The sequence below is a fragment of the Oenanthe melanoleuca genome, chromosome 3 (assembly GCF_029582105.1).
Source record: "Oenanthe melanoleuca isolate GR-GAL-2019-014 chromosome 3, OMel1.0, whole genome shotgun sequence".
Lineage (NCBI taxonomy): Eukaryota > Metazoa > Chordata > Aves > Passeriformes > Muscicapidae > Oenanthe > Oenanthe melanoleuca.
The window spans coordinates 29708438-29730872 of record NC_079336.1 but is presented as its reverse complement, the minus strand read 5'-3'; the positions used below and the strand labels follow the sequence as shown (position 1 = coordinate 29730872).

General features: G+C 35.4%; 1 protein-coding gene across 3 annotated transcripts in view; it reads right to left on the bottom strand.

Annotated features, from left to right (window-relative positions):
- Positions 1–22435, bottom strand: part of SENP6 (SUMO specific peptidase 6) — a 72545-nt gene that overhangs the window by 28950 nt on the left and 21160 nt on the right. For 2 of the 3 annotated variants that reach the window (XM_056486904.1, XM_056486906.1), the window contains 6 exons: positions 19378–19441; positions 18791–18933; positions 13500–13601; positions 8175–8195; positions 3063–3133; positions 790–929 (listed from right to left, as the gene is read on the bottom strand). In XM_056486904.1, the coding sequence (XP_056342879.1) occupies positions 790–929; positions 3063–3133; positions 8175–8195; positions 13500–13601; positions 18791–18933; positions 19378–19441 (541 nt within the window). The remainder of the gene's footprint in view (positions 1–789; positions 930–3062; positions 3134–8174; positions 8196–13499; positions 13602–18790; positions 18934–19377; positions 19442–22435) is intronic. The other variant, XM_056486905.1, reaches the window with a different exon arrangement.

The window sequence follows — 22435 nt, the reverse complement described above, 5'->3', positions numbered from 1 at the left end:
AACCAGTTTTCTTATTAACATCATATTAATTAAATAAATAAGCAATGGAATTGCCAAAGACTCAATACCAGGTGTTTCAAACAAAAGCTAAGCATATATAAAAATCATAGATCTCTGATTTTGTTTTTTTTAAACCAAGATCTCCTTACAGGAAGTATTGCTTTGATAGTCAAACAGTGTTGACCAGTATGTGGGCATTATGAAACCTCCACAGTAGCCTGGGAAACTGATAAAAAATACAGAAAGCCCTACAGCAATTTCCAAAGTATCTCACATCTGATATTCAAACAAGCTCTTGACTCCTGGTTGGCTGCATGTAGACCACAAAATGCCATTTGGATACCTAAGGAATTACTCTCACTGAAAAAGTGAGCAATTTAATAAAAAGTACTTGTACCTTTGCAATACTTTTATCCTTACTGTTTTGAGTACAGAAAATCATGACACTGAAAACAAAAATCTGTCAAAGAGCAAAGTATTGTTCCTCTATTTCAGCAAATTAAAACTATCAATCACTGGTTTATCAGAAAGCTATTCAACTGAATAGATTCTTTTTCTTTTCAGTGCAGCTTCTGTATGTTCAAATCAGAAAAGAAATATTTCACAGCTAGCAGCAATATTAGCACTTAAATCTATCACCGTAACTTTTTTTAAATTATGTAAATCTTCCTCCCAGCTCTACAGATTTTTAAAACACCAACCTGTTTCACTGCAGAATGTCTGTTTTTAAAGCATGCAACAACTTTTAAAGTTCAACAAAAGTTTACGTATTTTTAAAATATGACCCACCTTTGACTGAGTTAAGCATTTTTTTGTAGCAGAAGACAGACTCAAGTCAGACTGGTATGAATTGCAATGACCTTTCTGTCGCACCTTTCTCTTAATGTCAGATTCTGATTCGGACTCGTCTGTATTCTCCATTACACTGTCTAAAAAGATGCAAAAACATTAACAAGGAATGTCAACTCATATACTGCTATCATTATGATCAACTTACTTCTTTACATACAGTAACTTGAACTAAACATAAACACATTTTTAAACTTCAAAAAAACTACACTGCTTCAATTACCTCATGATTTGTTGTGTGAATAAAAAAATGATCCCTGAAAGTAACTTCAAAAATGTAGTTTTAGTAATACTATTACAAGGTCACTCACTGACAATTTTTATCTTTTATCTTTGCAAGAGGCTTTGGATTTGCAAATCTATGCTAACTTCATTGCAAACCAAGTGGAGGATCTGCTGCCAAAAACAGTGGGAGAATGCTAGATTATGCTGATGAAAAGCTTTACTACAAAACTACTAGTGAATGCATTTAGAATAACTGGAAATGTTCTGTGTAATTAGGATTTCACATAATCATCAAAGTTGGAAGAGACTTTCAATATCATCAAGTCCAACAATTAACCTGACACCACCATAATCACCTCTCAACCATATCCCCAAATGCCACATCCAGAAGCCTCTTGAACACTTCCAGAGAAGGTGACCCTGTCACCATCACGGGCAACTTATTCCAATGCCTTAACACTCTTTCAGTGAAAAGATTTTTTCTGCTTTCTAATCTGAACTTCCCCTGGCACAACATAAGGCTTTTACCTCTCACCTAAGACATGGAAGAAGAGACTGACCCCCACTTGGTTACAACATGTTTTCAGGTAGTTCTAGAGAACAATATGGTCTCCCCTAAGCCTCCTTTTCTCCAGACAGCTCCCTCAGCTGCTCATTACAAAACTTGTGCTCCAGACCCTCCACTGCATCCACTGCCCTTCTCTGGACACGCTCATGTCCTTTCCAAACCGAGGGGCCCAACACTGGACACAGCACTCAAGGTCTTCACCAGCACTTAACACAGGGGCACAATCACTGCCCTACTCCTGCTGGCCACACCATTGCTGATACAGGCCAAGATGCCATTGGCCTTCTCGGCCACCTGGGAGCACTGCCAAGGGTCAACCAACAGATTTACTCCTTCAACACAAGACACAGTATAGTGAATTATACTGTCATATCCTGGTTTATACTGGGACATTTATTTAAATGCTGTCAGAGTATAGGAACACAGAAACTCATGACTTAAATCTCACTGTGCATTTTAAAAATGGAATGTGTTGTACAAGACATTAATTGTTCTCATGTAGAAGTACTATTTATATTCCCTTAATTGCAGTCTTTATATTGGAACTTTTTTAAGACTGTATTTTTTTAACAGATATGAATATGTTTTTTCCATATACATACTGATGGTCTCACAAACATCCCACTATGAGAAGACACCTCAAAACTAAAGAATGGATAATTTTCAAATAAGAATTATTAATAGATGTTTTTTTTTCCCTAACTTAACTTACTTCAGAGTAGTACTGCTGAAGATCTACTTAACATTAACCTAAAATGGTGCAGCAGAACAACTTGCCAGTGCAGGTGACTATGCAGCTGAACAGCAGGTTTACAGACTGTATCTATACTAACAATGTTTCACAAAACACAGGGCATTTTCTTTCCCAATTTCACAATTTCCACCTGAAACCAAACGATGTTTTTTCTACTGCACCTCTATCAGCGTTCCCTAACAATAATGTAAGGGCATGTTCCAGCTGAGGTTACAGAGCTGATGCTGGTTCTTTTACTAGCTCCCTCAGTGTATGAGTACACTTCATACCAAATGCTCGTTACTACATCACATTTTTCTTCCACTAACACTGCTACAGAAATTCCTCATCAGTAATTCACAATCAAGCTGTGGGCTTGGGCTCAGACTAGTTAACTCCAGAGGTCTGTTCTATCTCCAATTTTATGATCCTAAGTTTTCCCTATTTCTGTTGCTTTTAAAATAACTTATGCCTAATTTAAAATTATTACATGACTGAACTAGTTGCAGAAATCTGTCAAGAAGGGTAAAACCGTCCCTTCATGCACAAACTTGTACAAAACTAAATAACACGATCTAAGGCTGTAAGTAGATATACTAAAGGTCATATAACATTTGGCAAAACACCCACCCCAATCAGGTATCAAAAAAATTATTCTGCTCAGAAGAAATGAGAACTCTAACTTACCCACTTCTTGAGACCTTGGTAATCTAATGTGGTCTGCCTCCACTTTCTGAAGCTGAGGTGGGTATTCTTTTCTGGAAAATGAATTAGATGTATGGTTGTTCTTTTAACAGACACCATTATAATTTAGCCACAATTATACATGAAGAAAACAAACCTGAAATGTATCTAAAAGCTACAAATAAGTAACTTCTCCTATTACATGCTCTTTGTACACATAAAAAAGTATTACCAGAATGACAGAAACAGCCACAGTACATGTCTTGGAAGTGTCTCTGATCTAAATTTGCTCTATAACAATCAATAGTTCTGGAGTCTGTCACTTTTGGACTCAAGTTTCCAAATATTAAAGCCTGCATATTCTCCTCCTCCTCACTCATGAAATACAAGAGAGATACTTTTACAAGCCAAGAATAGAAACAACTATTATTTTATTATTAAAGTAGATTCCACAAGTTCCACAACTTAAAAAACAGGAAGAGAAGATACAAACCAGAGGAAAGAGATCCTATGTCAAAAACTATTGTGGTCAAAAACCAGAAAGAACAACACAGCAGACATGGTTCCTATATATTTGTTTTTTAAATATTGTAATATAGACAAATTACTGGATAATAAGTCTTTTGTTGGTATAACTTGCATAATATAGGTATCACATATTTTTGTGCAAGTGAATGTAATATATGGCATTACAGGAAGATCTGAGTCTCCTGAAAGATGTGTTCAGTTTACACACATGTGTATTAAATCATGCTAATAGCAAACTAAGACTCCTGAAGCTCAGTTCATGTAGGTTACTGTTTGTAGCACTTTTCTTTCTCAGTGCTTACTGAGTCCTGCAGCTACAGATCACTATTCTTGTCATAACAGAGGATGGCACACATCTGAAACACAGGAAGCCTTGCCAACAAACTCACCAGAAACTGGTTTTATTGGAAAGTTAAGCACTGGGCTGCAAATGGGTCACATATGTCCCATACTGCTACCTCTGATTACAAGAACATTAATCAACAGCAAAAGCACAAAGCAAACAGCTGCAGGCAGTAACATCTCTACTAACAGCTAAATTTTGAGGACCCATCTGACAAAAAAATTTGGCTATGGCTGAAGCAGACTTTAGATGAAGGTATAAGATTTTATTTCTTTCAGCACAGCATTTCTTAATGCCTCAAATTATAAAACCTTTGAATTTTCTGCGTTTCTAGATAATGTTAATAACTAACATCTCTGGAACATGATTAATCTACAATGCCCTTTGGGACACTTCTTACCTAATACCAAACACATTTGACTGTATTGATGGGCTGCATCTTTAAAGAAAATTCTGGCAGAAAGAAGGATTGACAAACAAGCACAGCTACTCAGAATGTAGAGATGTCATAGCACTTTATCATGACTGCTGGCAAACGTATCGCAGATGACAGATTAGGTAATTTATTTCTTACTGATTGTGTCAAATGTATTTCTGAAACAGTCCTGCTCCCCCAGAAAATTTTTTAATACATGGACACACAAAAATTGAACCAAAATTGGAAAATCAGTACGAATATTCATTATAAATTAAAAACATTATTTTTTTAGATAATTTTCCTTAAAAAATTCAAATCATGTGAAATTAGTCTAAGGCAGAATTAGTGGAAATAAAAGGCAGCTCAAACTCATCATCACGAGAAGCTGTACTATCAAAACCAATGCTCATGGCATTCTAATGGGTAAAAAAACCTTGTAACATCATTTTAGATTTGAAAAATACAAACACTGCAGTAAGGGTATGCAAGCTGTTGTGTTATTATTAGCTTTCACTAGTATTTCCCAAGAATAAGTCTTGTTTTGAACACAATTACTTCTAGAAAAATTATTTTCAATAAGATGTCTAAAATACATAACACTTAAATGATATTTAACAGAAACAATATTGAAGCTATTTGTCATTTAACTGAAAGCAAACAAAGCAAATGATACGGCAGACTTAGAGTACTAAAATTTCTTTTAAAATCTAGTTGACAATTTAAGGTCTCTGGACATTTCTATGTTATAATTTTTCTTCTAAGAATCATACATTTATATTACATGTTTAATATGCAAAATATATTCATCTTACTAAGATGATAAATTCATTATTTATCATATAAGGCTAAATAATCCTTTTACAATAAATCAGAATACACTAGCATTATGTACCACTGTCTGAATTTTATGTTAGCAGGATAGACTTGTATTTATAGCTATTAAACAGCCACACCTGCAAGAATACAGAAGCAGTAGCAAAAAAAAAAGTGTACCTTTCTTCTCCCATAATATAGAACTCATATATGCACAATAGTAATGCACCAGTAGCACCCAAACCCAAGTCACAAAAACCAGCTCCAAGACAACTGACACTTCGCAACACACTTTAGTGTGGTTAGCAATTCAAGGTCAAGCTTGAAGTTGCTTTGAATTAGAAAGAAAAGTGAAGGCAACTTTAAAGACTATTTAATTTTAAATTTAAACTTAAAAAAATAAAAAATAATGCTTTCTTGGAGACAGTGACAGCCCTTCCACAAGAAGGCAGCAACTTTAGGTACCTTCTACTACTTTTCTTTCCTGAAAAATCCACAAAGAAAAAGGGATAGCACACTACCATAAAGTTTTTACAGACTAGAAAACAAAGTTTTCCTTCTGAGCACAGAAGGAGATCGCAGATCCATTAATACCTTCTCCAGTAAAATATCTAGTACACGGAGACATTTAATTGTGTGTGAGTGCAGAAACAGAAGGGAAACTGGTGGTTTTTTAAATCAAACATTATATATACCTTTAAAAGGACTATTTGGAAAAGGAAAAAAAAAAATCATAGAACAGATTTAAGAACATACAGCACTTCTAAACAAATGCCTTCTTTAAGGCATTAAACCCTGTCCAAACTAAGTCTTCCACTTCAATGGGAATAATTGAGAGATTAAACTGGCTGATCAAGAGGCAAGATTACCTATATACTGTATCTAACAGTTAAAAAAAACAATGCTCAGAGATGTGAAACAATTTTAGGCAACTTGTTTAGCTCCTAGATTATACGGACTTTAAGTACAAGGGAAGACAAGTATTTGATAAAAAGCAATCTCAGGAAGTAGTAAAGCATCAAACAGCAAAACACTGATTATGGGAACCAGAAAAATTACACTTTTTCTGCAACACACAGAACTGAAATATTGAGGCAGTCTGGATTGTGTAGCATAATGAACTTTTGACATATTTTAATTGCTAAATGCTATAATATTGTAAGTAAGCGTGTTTGGCCCTGACAGAATGGCGTCACTGATTTTGTATTTTCAGCAAACATTCATTATTACTGCTATATTCTCTTGCTGATGGAATTGGACCTTAGTATCTTCATATTGGCCTGGTAGACAGACCTTTATGAAACTCTTGAGACAAAGCGACATTTTCACTTAAAAATCCTTCTCTAGAAAAACAAAAAAAACCCAGAAATGCGGGGGGGGGGGGAATGAGAGGAAGGGGCAGGCCCACAATTTCTATGTCAGAAAGCAAATAAACATGAAGAAACATCTGGATCTGAGAATTTGGGAGTGCTACCTACGATTTGCTACAAGCCACATCAAAAAGGCTGCACCAACTCCTAATTTTGCTGAGGTGCAGGCTTACACGAGAGCTGTATTTAATATACAGCCTGGCTCTTTGAGAGGCTGCCTTATTCAGCCTTTCCTCTGCTTCTATATGCATTATTTGGAGATGTATCACTGCAGGCAGGCTGTTGGTTTCTACATTATTACACAAGAAGAGAGTAAAAGCACAATAAGATTGAAGCACAAGGCTGCTGAGGTGAGATTTACCTTCAGTATGTGTTAGAGGAAGAGCAGAGTACAAAAACTGAAGGCTGAAAAGAGAAGCAGCAGCACAGGGAATACGGTTTTCAGAACACAGGTCAGCAACCCCATTTGGCCCAGAAAGTCAGGAGCTGCTGCTGCTGTACTTATCATGGCAATAATGATTAAAGCTAAATTTAGCAGCTCCTGCCTACATCATCTTCCCCTGCTAGGACAACAACAAAAAGCAGGCAAAGAAAAAGGAACATATCCAGTAGTACTGGATGAGAAGCAGCAGGTGTCCGCATGAGAAAATTACGATCACACCAGCATGGAACTCAAACCTTTTCTTCCATGTCACACAGTGACACGAACTGGCTGATGAGTATCTATTTGATAGTTCTTTTAAAAAGTAACTAAAGGCAGTAAAGCAGAAAGCCTTGATTTTCTGAATTTGAAATAAATTGAGAAAATCCTGAATTAAAAAAGAACTTGTGCTATTTATATCATTATTAGTTAAACATTATATATACTTTTAAACAATTCAACCTGATATCAAGCTCATACTGCCAACAGCCCCCTACACAGACAGAATATTTACAAAAACTCAGTGAGTTCATTACTATCAAGAAAATATTTCCACTAACATACAAATTTAAGCTATGTATGAAAAAAAAAAATGTATGGTATTTCAGACTGCTACCAAAATATTAATAGCAATAAACCAGACTTAAAACAAGTGAGAAATTAGCCTGAAATGAACAATAAAAACCCAGTGTGTCAGGTTTTGCTATACATTTTCTGTTAACTGCTTTAACATATGCACTTCATGAACAAAATATACAGTAATGCAATGAAAACCTTTAATGCAATTCAAACCAAGCTGTGATGATAGAGTGAAAGCTGTAAAATAGCCTACTAAGAGCTTCAGAGTCATTTTACTAGGATGCTTTAGAACTATTGTGTTACACAAAGTTTGCTGCTCTACAAAAAGAATTAGCACTGAATTCTTAAAATCCAGAGAATGTTTATGCAATTTTGGATTGGATATATAAATAAATTTCCTGTGGAAAACTACCTAAAATTCACAATAACAAAGCATTACTTAGAGATGGATGTAAAAGTCCTTTTTCAATAAAAGCAAGTAAGTGAACCATAAAAACAGAACTAAAAGCAATCAACCCCTATCACATATGAGCAGATATGACTGACTGGATTGAACATTCTTTAAGCAGCACTAATATAGCACTCAATCAGTTAATTTTCTTATTGCTTATTGCCATGCTCATTTGATCAACAGTAAGCTTACCTTTCCTTTCGGTCCAGATTGCTTAAAATATGAAAAAAGAAAAAAACACATAAGATGTAAAGCCCCACATGTGTTGCACATCACTAAATGCAAAAGTTATTAAATATAAATTGTAACCATTTCATTGTCTTTCACTCACCAGTTTAATTTTCAAACAAGCATTATAATTTTTTCACCACATTTTTTCTCCACAAAGTAATTAGAAATGCACAACCACTACTTCACAGACAGGCAATAGTCAGTAGTCTAAATACATTGACTTGTCTCTTTTTCAATTAGTAAAATTTGATTAACTGTGAACTTAACCTGGTCATCTCAATTCACTTGCAATGCAGAAGTCAATCAGATAGAGTTCTAATACACAAATTATCAAGCCTCACTTCCAATCACAGAACCATTAAGGTTGGAAAAGACTTCTAAGACAGAGGTCAACCACTAAAACAATCCCTGACAGCCATGCAAAAGAGAAAAAAAAACATGTAAGAACTTGTTTCCAACTATTAAAAAGCACATAAGTGTTTAAATTGAGAAATAAATTTCAGCAGCAGTCCTTAAATATTTAAGAAACGACATGGAAAGGCTAGAGAAGGATAAATTGAAACCTCCTTCTGAGATTAAGACAAAAAAAAAAACACCTGCCAAAAGAACCTAGGAACTAGGGCCACTAGTTTTACAAGCACCTCCATTAACATCAGTTAACACAGAAATGAATGCTGATGCTCACAATTCTGGTCCTTTGTATAAGACTGATATAAAAATAAATCTAAGCTTAGCACACAGACAACTGGAAAATAGCATCTACATGTCTTCTGTCTTTTCGAAGTCTGCAATATGGAATGCTGTAAGCTTTTAAGCTACGTGACTGTTCCTCCCAAACATCAAAAGCCTAACAAACTTCCTAACAAACATACATGGATTACATTAACTGTATTCTAAACCGGAACAAATTCAAATTGTTTCCTGTTTTACTTCAGCCAAACTAAACAGAGTAATGATATTACACAGAAATAAAATCTCATCTTCCTTTCCTTTTCACAAACAGTACATTCAGAAGAATAGAAGAAACTAAGTTTCCTGTTCCTCAGAAAACAGCAGGAGTGGAAGCAAAGCAGGTAAGAATGCAGTCCTGATAATCCTACAGAGTGCAATATGAAAGTACATTCCATCTCCATATTGCTTTGGAAAGAGAGTAAAAGGACTTCAAAACTGAATGTTACGGTGGCAACTTAAAACTGGGGTGGGGAGGTAACGAGCCAGTGCTGTGTGAAGATGGAGAAGAATTGCTCCCAGCTGGAGCCAGCCTTTACTGACAATAAACACTGCTTCTGTCCAGGTCACATCCCAGTTTATCAATGCATTCAGATTCAAACCATGTCGACAGAGACATATCCTACATCTTTGCATCCTTGGCACACTTAACATATAACTTGTTGTAACTTGTATGTAACTTGTTTACAGGTGCTCAAAGAGTCATCCTGTTAAGGAACACATACCTAATGCTAAGGAAACTTAAAGGCAGGAAAAAACTTCCAGAATGCACAATACCATGCACTGTCATTACATTAGATGCCTTAATTGTTTGTTTTAAAATTCCTCACCAATATAATGCATTTAAAGGAATTCTCACTTTTATACCTCAGGAAGATTAAGAGATAGGAACTCTAGATTGATCATTATCCCTACCAAGTGCTTCATGCAGCTCATGCATAAGATTTGTTAAACATGTGGTACATGCTATTTCAATGCCAGGTCTGGAAGAACAATCAGTCAATAGCATAAGACAGAACTATGCATCCATTAAATGAAGCAAAATAGTGTGAACCAACTACAACACTAGGGCAAGCTATATCTGAAAATTTGTTGTATCAGACATGAACAAATTTTAATTTAATCTCCAGATTCCACTGGAAAAACCATTAATATTTATCATAATATTATTTTGAAATACCAAATTTTGTCGTGCTAGAACCATATTTTTCATATGAGTGCAACAGATACTCATGACTTTAAATTAACATGCATGCGCAAAAAAAAACTGGAGATAAGAAATGCAGTACAAATCATATAAAAATTCAACTTGATAGAGATTATAACTGAGTTCATAATCAACTTGTTCCATGTGACACCATCCCCAGCAAAGAACCCAGTGTGATTAACAGAATCTGTAATGTCAATGACAGAGACTAAAATTGCCCAACACATTTAATAATGTTTTTATTTTTGGCTAACCTTTCAAAAACCTACCATTGATTTAAGGACAATATATTAGGTTATATAGATAAAGATAAAATCTTCCCCACGTGGTTACAGATCGCCACGCCATAAAACAATCCACAAATGCAAAAAATTAACAGAACATTAACTTTGCATCACCTGCAAATTAGCATAGGAAACAATTTAGAGCTCAATTTCCATGCTATCAGCTTTTCTGTCTTGATATATACCTAGAACTTTATTCTTGGTTTGCCACTCACATTTTCTGCAAATAGTCCTTTCTGATTAATCACCACCAGCATTTACTTTTAAACTCACTATTGCCTAATGTAAGTAAAGACTAGCCAAAAAAGGATATCAAAAAATTCCTACACAAGTAAAAACATATGACCAAAATATATTACCCACTTTATATGGCCTGGAATGTCATATTATGGTCAGCTTTAAATAGTACTATTTTAGTTGGTGTTTCTCTGACTATTGCTTTCTCACTCAGAAACCTGTGTTTTCAATATCAAGTAGCCCTGTAACCTCTCTTCCTTTCTTTATTAAAAAAAAAGTCTGTCAGGAATCCATATTTTATTAATTTTCAATCCACTAATTCAGAAACAGATTTAGAAGCTTTTAAAAAGCAGTCAGTTGAGTCAGAAGCTACTGGAATTAAACATTTGCAAAGTTCCTATGTAAAGCTCACCCTCAGTCAATTAAATCATGCTGGTTCTGATACCCTCCAGTAACAAACATACTGCTTGGGATTGTTATGACTATTTCCTGCCTTTAAAAATCCAAAAATATTCCTAGCATAAGAGTTAATTGTCTGCTGCTAATGTAAATGAACTACAACAACAATCCAAAAGAAAACATATTTAGAACACTCAAGATGACTACTATCCAATTACTTCACACAATATTCAGCTTGTTTATGTTATGCATTAGTTTTCTCTCTGCACGTTATATCCTTTTTTTCTTCACATTACGTTGTAGGCTTATAAAGAAGTAAATCCCACAGGCAAGAAAGGCATGCAGGCAAATCTAATACCCCCTGAAGATTAAGAGTCTCTAGAGCAGGTTGAAGAAACCTATGGCACTGAACTTTGTAAGATGAATCCATTTTGACTGGCTGTCTGAAGAACCATTTCAAAGCAAAGCTCAATCAAGTACAGGAATACTATTAAGTCAATATTCAAGGCAGTCTTGCATGATTTTGCTCAATTCAAATAATTTTCATTAGCACTGCATATCAAAATTTTATCCTTCAGAATTACAAAAAACCCCACAAATAAACAACTCCTCCCAAAAATATCCCCACAAATAAACAAAAGCAAACAAACATACACAAATAAAACCAACCAGAAAGGTAAGAGTGTGAATGCTTAAAGATGACTCACATTTTCCTCAATGCAACACTGAACAAAAATATTCTAAAAAGGACTTCATGCAAGAAAAAGAACATTCAGAAAAAAGCTGATTCAGCCAAAACCACAGTGATAACATAAACCCCATCTTTTAGCTTAACTCAAGGCAAAACCTGCCAATCCTTTTTAGCCCTCAGCCTTGCACTGATGACAAGAAATGTAGAGAACTGAAAGAGAGATACCTACTACTGCATGTGCTACTACTAAGGGGAAGGAAATGTCCATCCTATATACCATATATATGCCTATATACCATTTACAGACTATAGTACTGTTGGAAACAGAAAGCAGCAACAGCCTAAGTGCTCAAGGACAAGATAACACAGCGACTCTCCTGTGAGGAAAGGCTCCAAAAGTTGGGGCTGTTCAGCCTGGAGAACTGGAGGCTCTGGGAGACCTTACTGTGGCCTACAGTACTTGAAGGGGGCCTGAAAGACAGATGGGGACAAACAGTTTACCAGGGCCTGTTGCAATAGGACAAGGGTGGATTCAGACTAGATAGAAGAAAGAAGTGTTTTACAATGAGGTGACGAGACACTGAAACAGGCTGCCTGGAGAAGTGGTAGCTGCCCCACCCCTGCAAACATTCAAGGTCAGGTGGGATGGGGCTCTGAACAACCTCATCTACTTGAAGGAAACACTGCTTGTGGTAGGGGATTGCACCAGTTGGCTTTTAAAGTCCCTTCCAACCCAAACTGTTCTATATGTCTCTTATTTTGTGACTGCAGAATTCCTTTTTCAGTCTGTTTATTCAATGCCAGATTAATACATGTCTGGATCACATCATTCATTCACAATAGTTTATGAGCTTTCTTTTCCTGAAATCAGCAAACCTAACTGAGGAAAGTAAGATGAAAAAAAAAAAAAGGATAATGCCTGTATATGATCCTACCACCCTAAAAAATCTATACTAAAAAACAGAGAAGAAAAAAGGTGGCAGAGAAGGTAAACTACAAAATGTAGACAGGATAGAGCTCTCATGAGGGATGCTGGAAATCCACAAAATTCATAAACAAAAAGAGCTCTGAATGGATAAACTTTGAAAGAAAATTCCTTAAAACAGTTGCTATCTCATGTTTGTGAAACACACAGAGTCCAAAACACACCTAGAACCAACTCTGCAATTTACAGAATCTGGTAGGGTTTTAAGTTTCAAAACAATGAAGTTCAATTCAGCATCAGTAAGATACCCTGGTTTCCAGTCATCCTTTCTAAAAATCATTTACATAGATGCAAAACCTTGCTTCTGTTAGATGTTCCAATATTTTACACTATATTTACAGACCATATACAATCTTCAGATCGATAATTTAATATTTACATGGGTCTTACACAAGCTGGAGTTGCTGTGACTTAGTGATTTGCTGATCAAGTTGTCAGTTATGTGAATTTCTACTGCAAACTCTGTTTGTGTATTTCAAAGTATTTTCTCAAAATATTTATATTAGCAGGTGCTTTCCTACTACCTGCCAGTGTTCTTCAAAATTACTTAATTCTAGTATTATATGACAGTAATTCCTAAACGGTTTTATGAAACTTTAGTAATTAAGGTCAAAGCTCATAATCAAGAATGCATCCATATGATTACTTACACTTTCTTAAAACACTTCATAGCATAAGGAAAACCACTGCATACAAAACCAGAGAGAATTTTTACAATTGAAACATCTGGAGAAACAAATGTAATTAGTCTTACCTTTGGGCTGCTGTTTTTACTACGGTTGTTTGTGCGTGTGCATGGTGAAAGCGTCTGCCGTGTACCACAGTAACAGGGCCAGATATATTCTGAGCATTTTCACTGCAAACATACAGAAAAATGCTTAAGAAAAGACTCTGGTGTCTTTGTACAGTCTTAGGTAAAACATGTGGTGTCCTAATTTTACACAACACCAAGAATTAAAATATATCTGAGCCAATAATACACATAATTAGGATCCTTGCATAAAAACATTTGGCCTTATAATGAAATGGACACATAAGAATATACACAATTTTTTTTCCTGAAAGAAAAGGTAAAGATTTTTTTACTCAACCCTGTACTGCAAAAAGACACTGCCTTTTAAAATTACTTGTAACCATTTATAACTATTTTTATACTTTCATCTCTCATTTTATTAAGGCATAATATTACCTTTTTCAATATGATTTAAGGGGCAAAATGTGAACTGGCTGAATTCAGTGATAACCTTCATAAAAAAGGGTAAACACAACAAATTTGTGGATGCAAGATGAGTTGTAACTAAAAAAAATCAACACATTTCAAAAAGAAAAAATGAACAAGTCTCAGGTACTCATATCTCAACAGGACTCTCATTCACCAGTGTATCTTAGCATTTCTTGGGTTTCTTCCTTTGTTACCTTTTGACTTTTATCTCATTATTATGTAAAACCAGCAATTATGGAGAGAAGATTTCTTATCATTACCCTCTCTAGTAAAAGCTGACATTAAGATACAGTAGATCAATAATACAGTGCTCCTTCAGAGATCATTAAACCCTAAGAATTATCTTGCACACTGCTGTGACAGGACACACAATACTATGCTTGAAATGTTCAAAAATCACAGAACTTTTAACAGACAGTATGTTTATGACGCAAACTGTTTCCAATTACGGAAATAAAGTGCTTAAACTGTGCTTTTCAAATTGCCTGGAATACAGTGCTTAAATTGTGCTTTTCAAATTGCTTGGAAATTTTAATTGCACTAGACAAAATGATGTGAAAGAGCATTCCAAATAATACTATTTCTCAGAAATATTATCTTGCCATATGTCCTGTTATGAACAATGAAAAGAAACCCAAAGTACCACAATTCAAAAAAAGTTGACAACCAATTCCCAATCCCTTCTTTACATTCCCCCAAAAGAAGAAAATGAGTAAACTGTTAGTTTGCTTTTTAATTTTCAGTTCAGCATTACAAACCCTTCTGGTAGCCTTACGTAAGTCAAGATTACAAGCTTTCAGAGCATTTCTGACTGCTCCTAATATAACCATAAACATAACAGAACAAGACTTAACAAACCCAAAGGGTTAAATTCTCTTTTCTAGAATATGAAATTTAAAAACATTATAAACCATCTGAGTTTACAGTCCAACATCTTGAAAACTAATAGCATCCATGCAAACACCAACCTCCTGAAAGTAAACACACTCATCTCACTTCTTAGTCAAGGCTATGCAACTCCAGAAGATCAGTCATCATCCAGATCAATCTACAGTCAAATTTCTGTCTAATTTGCCACCTCAGAAATAAAAAGCTGACAGCTACTTGCCCTAAATACTTTAGAATGTCTCAAATCCTCTCTGGCTTCCCATTTCATGTCTTTGAAAAAGATACTAGAAAAAAAAACAGAAGTAGAGTGCAGGAATGCCTTCCCAAATGCTTAAGACCTAAGGACTTCAAACAAGCAAGCAAGCCTATGTATCTCCTGTTTTACCATTATGTTTGTTGGATCTGACATTTGCCAAACTATCATGATTGTGAAAATCTGTCTTGCGCCCCCACAGCAGAAGAAAACGGTTAAGCAGCACTTTTGCTTTTTGCCTCACACTCATGTAGTGAAAACTCCAGTAGGTGCTGGAATAGAGTATTGCAGACTGCTCAGGGATCAGATTTGAGACAAAGCAGACTGTTCTAGATGGCACACTTAAATGGTTCATATGGTGTCAGATATGTTTCCAACTAGGACAGCTGTAAAACACAATCTGCTCTATAATCTTGTTCTCTGAATGGAACCTACCCAACACAGACAGAAACACCAGAAAATACAAAGGCCTAGCGAGGTGCAAAGCAGGCACATCAGAACTGTAATATGAATTTGCAAGTTTCAGCACAATTTCTTGAAAATTAATACAACGCACAAAAAGCAGGGTGATGTAATGGTCAGAAAGTTCCTTGAAAGAACAAATGTTCTAAAAAGAACTTACAGTATTTTAACAGTACATTCTTCATTAAGGTTAGCTCAGAAACCACAGAATGATTTGAAGCCTGAATGATTTGATTTGGCTCTAACCAAAACAAGGTTTTACTATCACATGCTATCAGCTGATCCTACTAAATTCTTAACACCACATATTTAATAGAAAAAACAACAAAAATCTTGCACTGGGCAAATGGATGGAAGTAAAGAAAGAACAACATGTCAAAAACATACAATTACAAACGACATTAATTCTGCTGTTCATCAAATAACTATTTTAACAAAACATTATCAAAGAAAATATAAAAGGGCCTTAATAAAAGTTATTCAAAGCCAGCAAAAATAAAGCTATTTAAAGGCCTCATGATTAAAAAAATACAACGAAAACTAATTAGGTTAAGAGTTTGATACTGGATTTGCTTAACCACGTAACAGATCATAGCCTTTTGCTTGATTTAAATTCCTCAAACAAGTACAGCAAATATTTCTTCTCACTGTCCTTGCATTTCCCTTCCTTCTACCTCTTATGTTCTGAATTTTAGGGACTATTCTACCAGAATAATATTCATTTGAGTCAAGCCCCATTGATCTGAAATTTTTAGTACAGAGGCAGAGAAGATGGGAAAAAAGACTACAACATTGTGGTAAAGATCACCATGAACAGACAAAGAATATCAAGTATCTGATCTTCTTATATTTAATCTAGCAGCTTAACTGCATTATCAACTTTCAGAATCTTCTCTAGGTGAAAAGTCTAAATATTGAAAGAGAAACTATTAAGCACCTTCCATTCCACATATCAAAGTGAATGAACCAGCAATCATCAGTAAAATGACTAGATCCCAAACCTTTACTGATACACATTATGAAAGGTACAACAATATCCCAATGAAGTTATTAAATTGAGATAATTACTTGGAGCATAACCACAAAATGCAGTGACCAAAATGTTAGAAGCAGTCACAGTGGCTTATACATCCATTATTCACAACAGTACTTCATTAATGACAGTTTATTAAGATTTTTCATTAAAATTCAGTATGCAGCTCAGTACTAGACAAGAAGTGGGTGCCCATTTACATGCCAAAGATTTTACTTTTTTAGTTTAATTTTATAAATCCTACTAGGTCATAGGTTTATTTTGTATTATTTGTCAATAGAAGGCAGTTCCAATCCAGGTAACAGAATGTCTGAACTACATGCTTAGACCATCTAAAAAAACCTCAGTAACTATTTAACTTAAAACAAAACCTGCTTACACTTCTGGAACTTAAAAAAAACACACCTGTACAATATGTATAAATATACATGTACAGCCATGTATGACTGCTTTAACAAAGAAAGCTACATGGAAAGGCTGGATTTCACTACAAATTCCACAGCCAGACAAAGGAAAAATTCTAGCTACCAGAAAATTAGAAGAATCTTATTTTAAAGGTGTACTCAAAACAAAGAACAAGTATAATGTAGATACACAGGTTTCTTCAATAATGAAAGAGAGCAGAGGAGCCCTGACAGATTCACATTCATTTAAGTTTCACATAACAATCCAGTAGTTTATCTTAAGACATCAAGCATTAAGACCAGAATAGCAGGAAAGAATATATATCACACAGAACTTGAAGGATTTATTTTTTCAAATGACTATGGTAAGATGGTCCCACTAACAGTGCTTACAGCACACAAGAGCCATGTCCTGATTGCAGAGAGCAGCCAGAGCTTGGGGCTACATTGTGGGCATGGCTACATTATTATTCTTTCAAATCACGTTTGCGCGTTGTGTCAGGGGGAAGAATAAGGACCAGCCAGAAGTGTGCCATTTATGTCTCCCTCTCTTCACTTGGGCTGAGTTGCTGGGATCAGCCCTGCAGACCCCACCCTCTGCTGCTGCCACTCACCACCTTCCCACTCCTCCCAGATGTGACCTCAGGATGTGGTTCTGAAAAGCCGCGAACACGGCTCTGGGATGTGGCTCTGAAGAAGCAGCAGAGCCACGTGGAACTGAGCCCAGCAGAGTGGTCCAAAGCAGCAGCAGAACTGAGCCTGAATCCAAGCCTGGTGCAGTGGAGCAGTGGTGCAGCACAACACAGATGATCTCACTTCCTTTACTTTTCTATGCTTTTGTTATTAGTATTGCTGCTGTCAGTGTGCATTTCTTACTCCACCGCTGTTTGCTTTTAGTAAATGGTTATTTCAACCCACAGTCTCTGCCTTTCTCCCTCTCTTACTGGAAGGGGCAAGAAGGGAGGTGCCTTATTTGGAGTTTAACTTCCAGATGGTGATAAACCACCAAAAATGAAGACAAGGACATCCCTGATGTAGCTACATATACATTGGTTATTTGAGAACTGGCCCATCTATAGCTGGGCATCTTACGAACTTTTCCTTCCTGCTAAGGTTATCAAACTGAGTGCACTTTAACAATATGAAACACTCCCTGAGAAAGTCATGTGACTATAACACTTTTTTATTATATACTAAATAAAGAAATCAATCTCTTACAAGCTAGGGACAGTAGTAACAAGCAAGTACAACACTGAATGCTTAAAAACTGCTCCTGTCAGCTCTAAACACAAGTGACAGTCTCAAGCTATCCTATACAAGTATGGCGACTTGCTGAGTCCTTTAAAAAAAAGTCTGTGGATTCAAAATTAAATTGCATCTTGCAATAAAAAAAAACAAAACAAAAAACATTCTGAGTTAACCTGGCAATTTACCATCATGGAAAGAAGCAAATCTGGATGAGGATGTAAAAAATATTTTCCTACCTGCTATCACTGTATAGAGGCAACAATAACATAGGCAGGCACCGTGGATAAGGTACTAACAAATATGCCAGTGAATGCTCTAAATCCACTACAAGAGTCTTCTGGTACTTTACTAATGTGGTATCAAGCATTCTGTAAGAGGAAAGACCCTAACAATCTAGGTTTCCCTCTTTACTCAGAAGCACAGTACAGTACAGCTCCTTAAAACCCACAGCACACAATGTGAACGGACCAGAAGTTCTCTTTATTGTGCATTGATTTATATCAATGATCAAGGAAACACAAATTAAATGTATTACCTCAGTTTCTTGCTATTTCCCATCATGTTGAGGCCGATTGCATTCCCTTTAAAAAGTTTGAAACCTCCAGCTTTGCCTCGCCTTGCATATGCTTTTATGGCATCGCTGCTGGGGCCGATAGCTCCAGGTCGACAACGAATTGACTGTCACAACAGAATTCATGTATGTTAAAATAATTGTATGATTGTGTAGAAGTTAGAAGGAGAAAATGAATGCAAAATATTAATATAAATATTACTTTGGCTTCATTCTCAAACTGCTTTAATACCAAATTTCACGGAAAATATACACCCATACTACAATTTCTTACCAACCAAAGTACAACATATATTTTATATTTAGTACAGTATTTATGTTAATTGTCTAAACTTAGAATTAGTTATTCTTGCTCATATTTTTCAGAATACTATAGAGATTAAGAAGGGAACAAAAACCTTAAGGGTAGGCAGGTAAACAGCTTGAGCATATGTTCCTAAAACACAACACAAACTTTAATTTCTTTACATTGCACATGGCTGTACAATACTGTTTAGAACTTAAAAAGCCTTAAAGACACATTTCCACCATGAGATAAACCAATTATTTACCTTTTTTTCTTCATTGGGACTGCAAGGTCCATCACTGTCATCTAAACTGAGCAGATTTGCTTCGCTAGATGCGTGGGAGAGAAAAGCACATACATTGTAATCTAATAGAGAACCCACAAAATATTTTAAATGCAAAAGGCTTTTTTTTTCCCCTTCCCTCTACATTTAAATGCATCATATACACATTGTATAAATATGCATAAAACAACATGAACATGAAATGAGCAACAGAGTGACCAGATGCATAATATGAACCTGAACTCAAGAGTGTATATCAAATTATTTTGCAAAAAGCAAAACCAAAAGTATTAATTCAAAACAGCCAATGCTACTGAATCTTCAATATGGTTACAACAGTATTACTGACACTATTAGAAGATTCTATACTCTCTGCATAAATTGAGTCCAAAACTTCATTAACCTATGAACATGATCTTTGTTTATGCCTATCAATGCTCCAGTACGTAGTTCAAAACTGCAAACTTCATCATGCACTTAATGTAACTACATTTTATCCCACAGCAATTATTACCAAAGTATGTCTTCATAAAAAAGAACATATTCAGTTTGGTTCTACTGCTTATTAGAATGTGTTTCTTTAGCACTTTCAATATCTGTAATCCCCAACCATTAGAATGGGGAAGAATACCAAAAAAATGAAAGCCACTCCATAATACTCTAAAACACTATTTTCAGTAATAGGCAGTTATCCTCAAGTAATCTTAAGTATTTAAATTGAAACCCCCATCACACATTTCATACTGACAGCAGCCTAGATTAGTCTAATGTGCTCTTGCTTCCAGGAGAAGCAATCTGCAGAAAATCCCTTCTCATTAATCCTATGTTGGCTACAACAAAACAATACAACCTCTAGCCAACTTGTAATAATCAAGATCATTCAGGCAGAAATTCTTTAAAATAAAAGTAGTTATGCCAGGTGTTAAAAGGGAAGAGCTACACAAGAGAAACAAACATTTCTTAGCTGTGTCAGTTTGACATGCTGGCTTGCAATACACACAGTGACTTTAGCTCTTCGTATATAAATAAACTAATCCCTCAGTGCCCCATCCTTCAAGTTCCTAACAACTTTTTCCATGCACAATATCTCCCTTCATGTTATAATTTATTCTTCCATCTTATGCAATACAAATATCCTTAGAGCAAATAAAAATAAAATAAAATGTTGGACGAGATCTACAGACTCTGAAACTTCAGGAGATAAGACAGTGCACACAGTTGATTTTGAAATGGGAAGAATCATGTAAATGAACATATAGCCACTGAAAATATGGCACTGTTGTATTTTCCTTTCATTTACAGAGCACCACAATTCTAGGTACTCAGTGGTAAAACAAACAGTGTAGTAGATCCATCACTAATTTCAAACAGAGGCAAAAGAGTACAGTTGTACTTCCGTACAGACTACACATGGATATTAAAATTTTTACATCCTGCAACATTTTTTAATTCTCTTTCAGAAAAAATCATCCTTTCAAGGGAGGCTCATGAAGCCTTCTCAAACATTCATCAGTAGACACACAGTTTAACAATTGCACAAATTTTCCACATCCTAAAAATCAAACAAAACCCTACAGCATAGACATGAGCAGCAACCTATATTATCTGCAGCTCTGGCATTTGCCTATGCTGCTGCCCTAACCAGATCATTTCACCTCTAAAAATCTTTTTGTTCTCTAGCTTCAGGTCATACAAAAATTATGACTATTTTCAAAACACCTTTGTACTGTGTTGATACTTTTAGGATTTCAACATGCCATTTTAACAAAGGGCAATTGAGGGGGGAGGTAAGAGAAGGGTAACACATTTCAAACGACCAAAACACTGAGCCAAGGCTTAAATCAAAATGAACAAGAGTAACTCTTATCACACAACATGACTAGAGCAATATTAGCAAAAGTTTTAAATGAACCAATACTTTTATATCTTGAGAAATGCAAAGCATATGCACCAGAACCAGAAAGGCTGTTTTTTTAGAGAGCAGAATACATAGCAACCGAGCAATGTCTATTTACTCATGTATCACATGCTTCCCGTTGACTGCTTCAATGATGCAATTTATACAGGCAGGAAAAAACCAAAACCAACCCAAAATAAACACTGTACCACTCCCCCAACATACCAGTCAGTAACATATCTAACATCTCACTTAAATGAAACCTCAGTTGTCTTGCTGGGATGATGTCTCCACACTCTATCATTTTTAACTGGGGAACCACGGGTTTCCTGGTTATTTTCATATTGGAACATATTTTCTAACTTTTCAGTTCATTCCTTAAAATTTTATTACAAATGAATGTTAAGTCTTTACTAATATTAAGGGGGAAAAATAGCAATTTACCTAAACAGAGTTTTTAAGGGGAGTTAATAATTATACATGCAAATGTAGGCACTGAACAAAAAACCAAAAATATCTGTTTACTTACCTCTAATCACTTGCCATTTGTTTGATGTTTTAAAACACTAAGAACTATGCAATAGTTAGACAGCTGAGATTAACAGGCTATGTTTACACTACTACCTACAAGCAACCCAAAGCTTAAACCTCTGCTGACCATTGAGGTTACCCTCTAATAAGCTGCAAGCACATTTTGATCAACTACCAACTGATCCAGTCACATTTCAAACACAACTGGGATTTCTTTCTGAAAACTATTACATGTAAAACCAGTAGGTTGATGTATTTGGCCTCACAACACACTGTGCACATTCTTTGTCTTAAATTACACAGTGGTAGGCAGAACACAAGTCGCACTATCAGAGGCGCAAGAGAAGTAGTAGTATTATTAACTCATTTACAGTGCTATTCCATTAAAAACAGCCTTAATTTTAGAAGTTTTCATCAATATAAAGGCTACAGTGCCCTACTAACAGGCTCACAAAAGAAGTATGAAACATCTATATAACTATGGGAGAGTTTTTTGACAAAGTAATACAAATTTTATAAGCAGTGGAAAAAAGCTCAATGTAAATATATAACACAGTACAATGTTTTTCCTTTTGTCAATACATGGAAAAAAGGGGTTTATCCCCTAAATGA